The sequence below is a fragment of the Glandiceps talaboti genome, chromosome 1, assembly GCF_964340395.1.
Source record: "Glandiceps talaboti chromosome 1, keGlaTala1.1, whole genome shotgun sequence".
Taxonomy (NCBI): domain Eukaryota; kingdom Metazoa; phylum Hemichordata; class Enteropneusta; family Spengelidae; genus Glandiceps; species Glandiceps talaboti.
Window position 1 is genome coordinate 763862 of NC_135549.1, and position 8547 is coordinate 772408.

At 36.9% G+C, this 8547-nt stretch overlaps 1 protein-coding gene across 1 annotated transcript; it reads left to right on the forward strand.

The window, feature by feature from the left end:
* Positions 1–884: 884 nt before the first annotated feature.
* Positions 885–7021, forward strand: LOC144440688 (transforming growth factor beta-1-induced transcript 1 protein-like). The gene is made up of 6 exons (XM_078130076.1): positions 885–1085; positions 4547–4591; positions 4909–5092; positions 5428–5548; positions 5800–5927; positions 6333–7021. Exons 2-6 carry the CDS (start codon positions 4557–4559, stop codon positions 6405–6407), a joined length of 543 nt encoding a protein of 180 aa, XP_077986202.1. The 5' UTR covers positions 885–1085; positions 4547–4556; the 3' UTR covers positions 6408–7021.
* Positions 7022–8547: the final 1526 nt, after the last annotated feature.

Here is an 8547-nt window from a genome sequence, read left to right on the forward strand (position 1 = left end):
TTGATTAATACTTGCTCTAATATCGTAACATTCCAGAATAAAAAGCGGTGTTAGCTTGGTTGCATACTTCACCTGCCACCGAAGTGCACGTCACTGACATATTATAGGGCGTGGTCTCACACCCATAGCACCAATTCTAACCCTTAATAAACAAACCAAATATCTGTGCAGTCCGTGTACGTGACTGTAGAGTAAACATAAATATGCCGTCAATTTATCACAATTTCAGTCGCTTAGACAAATCTGATGCATCTTCAAAATGTCTGGGTAATTTGTATAAAAGAAACGATTGAATAGATAAAACTGTATTGATTATGAAAAATAAGAAAAAGAGGAGACAGAACAATCTAAAATGCTACATCAGATGTCGTGTCATGTTTTAAAAATTTACTAAGGATTATACTTGTGAAGTTAATGTTTACGTGCGGTTGTTTGATTGATATTTTATCAACATTTAGTGACTGGTACTGTATATGTTAGATGTTTGCATTCGGAGAAACTTTCGCCTTCTTCATATACAACTTCAAGTGATACAAATTTTGAAGTAGGACATTTCTAAACTGATCAATTTTAAGTTCGAAACATTTGGTGGGCATATCAGATATTTGTGATGAATTCCTCAAAGTGCTTGACCTGTTGTGAATAACGCTAACGGCATTACGGTCTACCTGCAAAAAAGAGGGAGTTCTACAAGCACGAGTCAAATATTACATCTCGATATTTGCACAACACTTGGATTGTGCGTTGACCTCGCAACGTTCCCCTGGTGATGACCACCACTTCGCATAGTTCACGCGTCAATTTACTTTGCACACCACACCAAACCACACCACACCACACCACACCACACTAAACCACATATTCGCATCAATATGGTGGCCAATATCATGAATATCATACATGTCAGGACGATCCCAGATGATACCAGGTTTGAGTTTTTTGCACTCGACACCAAATTAAAACGACGCACCTGTTGCTATATCTAAGATTGGCTGACATCCATACACATACCTGTGCGAGCACAGCATATAGCTTGACTGTCATCACTTCCTTTGGTCTGAAAAAAGAAGAAGTTGGAATAACAGGTAAAGTATATTTAACTTATACATTGATTGCAAACTAGTTATAGAGTGTATTGCAATAATGCGTTCAGTGCATATATATGTTAATGTGATCGTCAGACAAGATACTGACATTAATTATAAAAATGACGATGAAGGTATCAGCTTGGAGGACTACGTGGTCATGACAGCTTTGTCATGCATTAAAAAAGAGACCCAAAAACGAGATATAATCATAATGTTATCTTCATATATATGGTTCTTTTAGTGATCTTAATACCTATGTGCAAGGTCAAGATTTGTTCCGTACAGTAAGCTGTTGTAAAAACATTGCATGTACGTGTGTACATAAGGAAATTGCCAGACTGTGAGAAACTTCTCTCGCATGAATTACAACCCGCGGAAATACCACACTGCATTCTCATCAACATTGTTTTAAAATATTCTGTTGATATCGCCTGTACCCAGGTAAGCATGTCGAAATACTGGCTAAGAAAACTTGTGGCCCATTTCGACCTGGCGAGTACATCTATTGAAATACAAGACGAACACACACTCAAGTAAACATTTCAATGAAATCAAATCATACTGAAGTCCATGACGAATTTGTGAAACCAGTATACCATCAATCTCTGATCATAATATTGCGTGTCTCGCTATATTTTCCCAGTTCTGTATAGATTTATGAAATAATCTTGAAACCACCTGTTGCAGGCACAGAAGTTGAGGGAACACACCCATGTATTGTTAACCGCCTACTAATAGCGGGGGTTGTAAATTCATCCTACTCAACGAGGGCATTACACTGCAACGACAGAGTCATTGTTTGTAAAGTGTAGGCTGTACATTCTTGAACGACTCCTTGCCATAATATCATACTTACAATCTGAAGAACTAGCAACAATCGAAGGTCAAGTGACAGCAAACAAGCTGGCGTTTATATACCTCTATTAATTAAATTCAACATACAAAGTTATTATTAGGAATAAAGTTACTTTTTGGAGACTCGTTTAAGCGACTAACGTAATTTTGTTAGAAAAGAATTTATTCATATTGACGTGTGAACTAAGTTTGGGCATCAAATAGTTTACCACTAAATAAATAAGATCAACAAATTAAACTTTAATGCACATTTCATATTTAATCCCTTTGTGTGCAATTCTTACAGATAAGACGATTTATTCGGTTATTTCGACATCTCAGATTCGGTCGTTGTGCCCATTAATTACTAAAACTGTCTACATGTTACAATACAATATAAATAGCTAACTGTAGTGTAACTCCCCCAATGACCTGAGCAAAGCCTCTGTATGACCCCTGCCATTTGACAACGAGCTATGCATTCCAAAGTTTACTGCATGATATGTATTGCAAACATAGTACACAGTAACCACAATTTTATACTAAGCTGAGAAACCATTTTCTACATGGGCTGTTCAAACTGTTCCCCTTTTACATCGACCAACCTGATTGGCACGGCCACCAACCAAACAGGAGATTAGCTTGTCACTTTTATCTGTCCCCCGAATTTAAAGAAATATACCGAGTATTATATATTCACATTCATGTCATGCTTTATTCTTTATTTCTAACCAATAGAATGCTACGTGACTTTTGTCATGCAATGTTCTATATTTGGACACTGTCCAACGGGTGTACGTAAACCTGCCCTTGATATGTTATATACTTAAGAGATTGATCTAAATATAACCTTTCCTAAGTTAAATTTAAACTGAATCCATGCTATTTTTAAATTTGTATTACATGCATGGGCATTTTAATTTCACGAAATTTAGATGGAAGAAAATTAATGTTTCGATAAAGTCAAAGGAATTCCTGCCTACACAATTTACTACCTTGCGTGTACTTGGATCTCCTTGATAGAAAGAATGTTGATATGGCACGATAGATATAGGGGAACCATGTCACTTGCATGGCTGTAAACTACATGGCTATAACCGATAACTATCTAAAGTGTTTGTACATAGTCATGTTGCCATGCTCAATTACTGAATATTTAAAGTCTACTTGAAATGAAATACCAAACTTTAATCATTTAATTAACACACATTACATAACTGTTGTTCGCAAATCCTTGTCATTCACATAATTAAACGATCAAAGAGCAGATAATATCAAATTAACCATGATTGAAAAATAAAAGAATTATTTTCACTGACCAAATTTCAGTAGGAGGTACATATTTCTGGATTGGTTACACGAAGACGAGTTACTTGAACATTTATCATGAAATCGTTTGCAACCTTCATGAAATGTGACGAGAGTGATGGTTATGTCAACTTTGACCTTATCAAAGGTGTTTATTATCATTCCATATCAGTAACACGGGTTATGCAAACATCCACAAGTCTATCTCAATCTGGTGGACTACAATCTCCTGATATGAGCAAAATTCAAGTTTTCAGCCACCATTTTAATGTGATCATGTGGTAGGATGTTGTCCTATCAACTGTGGTGTTATTACAGCCTATGAAACCTATACTTCTTACAAGACGTTGTCTTATCCTGTGATATGTTACAACATGACTTGAAATAATATGTTACGTGTTTTCGGAATATCATGGTCGTCATGATATGTTGCTATAACAGTCAGAAGCTTGTTAATCAGTGTGAACTTCCACGTCTTTTATACTTGACACACACACACACGTACTGAAATTATGGCAAATTTCACTTTGAATATAAAAATATGAATATGATTAAAAGGAGAAGTACAGTATATGTCATTTCATCAGTGTAGAACTACATAAGTTACATTTTTGCACAGACTTCTCTGTCTCCGATTCTTGTTTACTACACACTATATATGTCACTGAATGAATTTCGAAGTGAAAGAAACATCCCTTGCAACTATAATAAATGGAAAGCCTTACAAAACAGATAATTAACAATAACAATTTTTCCAATGATATTGTAAGCACAATAAATGTAGCTGTATGAACATAAAAAATCCATATTTATCAGTTGTCATTACCAAAAAGATCAAAGTTCTTATTGTGTAGTGGGGGGCTGGTCAAGAGCTATCCGTGACACATTGCATCCAGTACTTCTTCAACTCCAATATTGCATATGCACATGAGCCATAAGCAAGAACACCCTTTCACCCCTTATTGTGTCTTGTTCTGAATATTATAAGTGTGACGAGGCGGGCGCCCTCTCTGTTGATATATGAAAACAAGAGCAGCGAAAATGTTGGAATTTGTCACATATTAAAATCTTACGTCACCAATGTCTTTGATAAATATCATGGGGGGGGGGGCTGTTTTCATCATATGTATTTATATTGTTCCCGGCATTGATATGGATGGTACATTTCCATCGACAGTGATTTAAACGAGGCGAACAACTAATCAGGAGTCTCCAATACAAGTTTTCTAACTAAAAACGCAGAGAGAATAAGAATGCATCGGATCTGTTACTTGCCTAAATACCTTATTAGATTAATTTATTTCTTGTTTTCACAGATTAAGTACAATGTCTACCTGTGGAAAGTGCAAGGACGACATCGGGTAGGTACCCCCCCCCCCCCGATAATATTTGAACCAACTATTGATAGTTGTGGTCTTAGCAGAGGTAATCATTGATAGCTAACTATGGTCTTGGAAAGTATACATGGTTGAATAATATTGAAATGAGAGAGAGAGAGAGAGAGAGAGAGAGAGAGAGAGAGAGAGAGAGAGAGAGAGAGAGAGAGAGAGAGAGAGAGAGAGAGAGAGAGAGAGAGAGAGAGAGACTGACTGACTGACTGACTGACTGACTGCATATTTTTGATGACTAGTAAATTTCAAGATATATTATATACTTCATTTATGATTTTTAAATAAAGGGGAACAGTTATTACGGCCTTGGACAAGAAATGGCATCCTCAGTGTTTCACATGTGCTGAATGTAAATCTGAGTTAAGAGGAAAGACTTTCTTCCAAGGCAAAGACGGACAACCTCTCTGTGAGACGGACTACAAGAAACTTGAAGCAGCCAAGTGTGAGAAATGCAAGGATCCTGTTGTTGGGGTAAGTGTGTTGATTTAGTTATCAAAGCAAGTTTAGTGACAATAGATGAAGGTAAAATTTCGTTCAGGGATTTTAAGAACCTTGTGGTGTGTGGGAATTCTTTTGGGAGGGTGGGATACATGTAATTTTTTCTCAGTACGAAAGTGACCAATTACCACAATAGCTGAACTATGTCTAAGATCGTGTGTGGATTTGAGGGGACTTGTTTTATTCAGAGCGTGGGTTGGCGTTATCACATGTACTGTAACAACCTGTGAAACTCGCAATGTACGTATATAAATTAACAAGTAAATTGTAACCATAATTTGTAACATTTATCTATTTATCTTCAACAGGAGATTGTGTCTGCTCTTGGAGGAAAATGGCATCCTAAATGCTTTGTTTGCACGGAATGTAAGAAACCTTTTAAGGATGGCAACTTTAGTGTGAATGAGGGTAAACCCTATTGTAAGAAAGGTAAGCATATTATATATATATACAAAATGACAAATTACAACTTTTTCGTCAGAATCAAATATTAATGATTTGACTTGAAAATATTTTATTATTAAATTAATAAACCTTTATCTGTTTGGACATAATAATTGGTTGTAGAAACGAGGACTAACTCTGTGTACCAACCAAAATTGTGTTAGTTTGGTGTCCATATCAGCATTTCACGCAGTGTGTCATCTCGTTGTAATATATACAATGCATTATTCTCGCAGATTACGAGAAGAAGTTCCTCGGTGGCAAGAAGAAACCCGAAAAGTGCAAGGGATGTAAGGATAAGATTGAAACCCAATGGGTAGAGGCTATGGGACATTCATGGCATCCTGGATGCTTTGTATGTAAGGTGTGCACAACTATATTGTTCTGATATTCAAAACTGTAATTATTAAAGATTAATTTTATTGCCCATGACATTATCGTCAACATCAGAAATAGTAACGATGACAACAGCTGCAATAGAAGACGACGACGATTATGATGACAACGATTTTGAAGTTGTTTCTAATGATGATGATGATAGTGATGGTTGTGGTGGTAGTGGTGACGATGATGATGATGATGATGATGATGGTGATAGTGGTGGTGGTGGTGGTGGTGGTGGTGGTGACGATGATGATGATGATGGTGGTGGTGGTGGTGGTGGTGGTGATGATGATGATGATGATGATGATGATGATGATGATGATATATTGTATGTAGATATCATTAACCAGCAACTATTAAGTGACACATACACATGTCTTTTCAGGGATGCAAACTTCCTCTGCAAGCAGGCTCCTTTTACAAGAAGGATGATAAGCCCTACTGCGAAAACTGCAAATAAGGCAGCTGATCCTGATATAGAGATGATGCATAAAATATTGCATTGGATTGCACATCATAGAGGCATTAGTTAACGCTACACGGTAGAAGACAGGTAGATGGACAATAGTTGGGGCCAATTATACTTAAAACTATATACTTATGTTATAATTTAGAAAATGTCTTCTTCTTTTCAGCTCACAGTAAATCGTAATCTTATGATTAATGTTTTGTTTCTTTCATGTTTATTATGTATTAGACTCTCAGCACTCCATGTTTTTTTAACTGAAATATGATAAACAGTGTAAGTATACAACCAAACTATCACCAGATGAAACATATTAATGGTGCTACGAGTATATCCTGCCCAAAGAGGGCGATCTTTAACCTCTGATTTGAGAGTTGTCAATAAGCGACCTATGTTTGAGGGTTGATATTTTAGTATCAAACTGCGATTTTTATAGCTCCTCCGCTTAGTATAATAGTAATGCATAAAGATATATTGAAATGAAAAATAAATTATATTCAAAGATAATGCTGATACCCAATACTGTAATTATTAAAGTTATGACGTCATTTCTTTGTAAACATGTATCCAGTCTAATTTCTAATGTTAATAAATGTAAATAAAGATGAATGTACTCTTTATCAAATGAGTTATGTCTTGTACTTGCCATCATATTCTAAAATATGAAAATAGCAATCCTTATATGGGAGATTCATCTGACTGCTTGGGTCAGAAGTCATAGGTGGCCATATTTCAAAGAATTAAACAATTACCCTTATAAACTTATAACAGGTGTTTCATTAAAATAGGTGTCAATTTCTTTTGTGTCACATTTAAATGGGGACGTGGGGAATATAGTAGACCCACATCTATTTTACCAATTCACAACGACGGTACCCCTGAAGACGTGGGGAATATAGTAGACCCACATCTATTTTACTGATTCACAACAAGGGTAACCCTGAAGACGTGGGGAATATAGTAGACCCACATCTATTTTACCAATTCACAACAAGGGTAACCCTGAAGACGTGGGGAATATAGTAGACCCACATCTATTTTACCAATTCACAACAAGGGTACCCCTGAAGACGTGGAGAATATAGTAGACCCACATCTATTTTACCAATTCACAACAAGGGTAACCCTGAAGACGTGGGGAATATAGTAGACCCACATCTATTTTACCAATTCACAACAAGGGTACCCCTGAAGACGTGGAGAATATAGTAGACCCACATCTATTTTACCAATTCACAACAAGAGTAACCCTGAAGACGTGGGGAATATAGTAGACCCACATCTATTTTACCAATTCACAACAAGAGTAACCGTGAAGACGTGGGGAATATAGTAGACCCACATCTATTTTACCAATTCACAACAAGGGTAACCCTGAAGACGTGGGGAATATAGTAGACCCACATCTATTTTACCAATTCACAACAAGGGTAACCCTGAAGACGTGGGGAATATAGTAGACCCACATCTATTTTACCAATTCACAACAAGGGTAACCCTGAAGACGTGGGGAATATAGTAGACCCACATCTATTTTACCAATTCACAACAAGGGTACCCCTGAAGACGTGGAGAATATAGTAGACCCACATCTATTTTACCAATTCACAACAAGGGTAACCCTGAAGACGTGGGGAATATGGTAGACCCACATCTATTTTACCAATTCACAACAAGGGTACCCCTAAAGACGTGGGGAATATAGTAGACCCACATCTATTTTACCATTTCACAACGAGGGTAACCCTGAAGACGTGGGGAATGTAGTAGACCCACATCTATTTTACCAATTCACAACAAGGGTAACCATGAAGACGTGGGGAATATAGTAGACCCACATCTATTTTACCAATTCACAACAAGGGTAACCCTGAAGACGTGGGGAATATAGTAGACCCACATCTATTTTACCAATTCACAACAAGGGTAACCCTGAAGACGTGGGGAATATAGTAGACCCACATCTATTTTTCCAATTCACAACAAGGGTAACCCTGACGACGTGGGGAATATAGTAGACCCACATCTATTTTACCAATTCACAACAAGGGTAACCCTGAAGACGTGGGGAATATAGTAGACCCACATCTATTTTACCAATTCACGACAAGGGTAACCCTGAAGACGTGGGGAA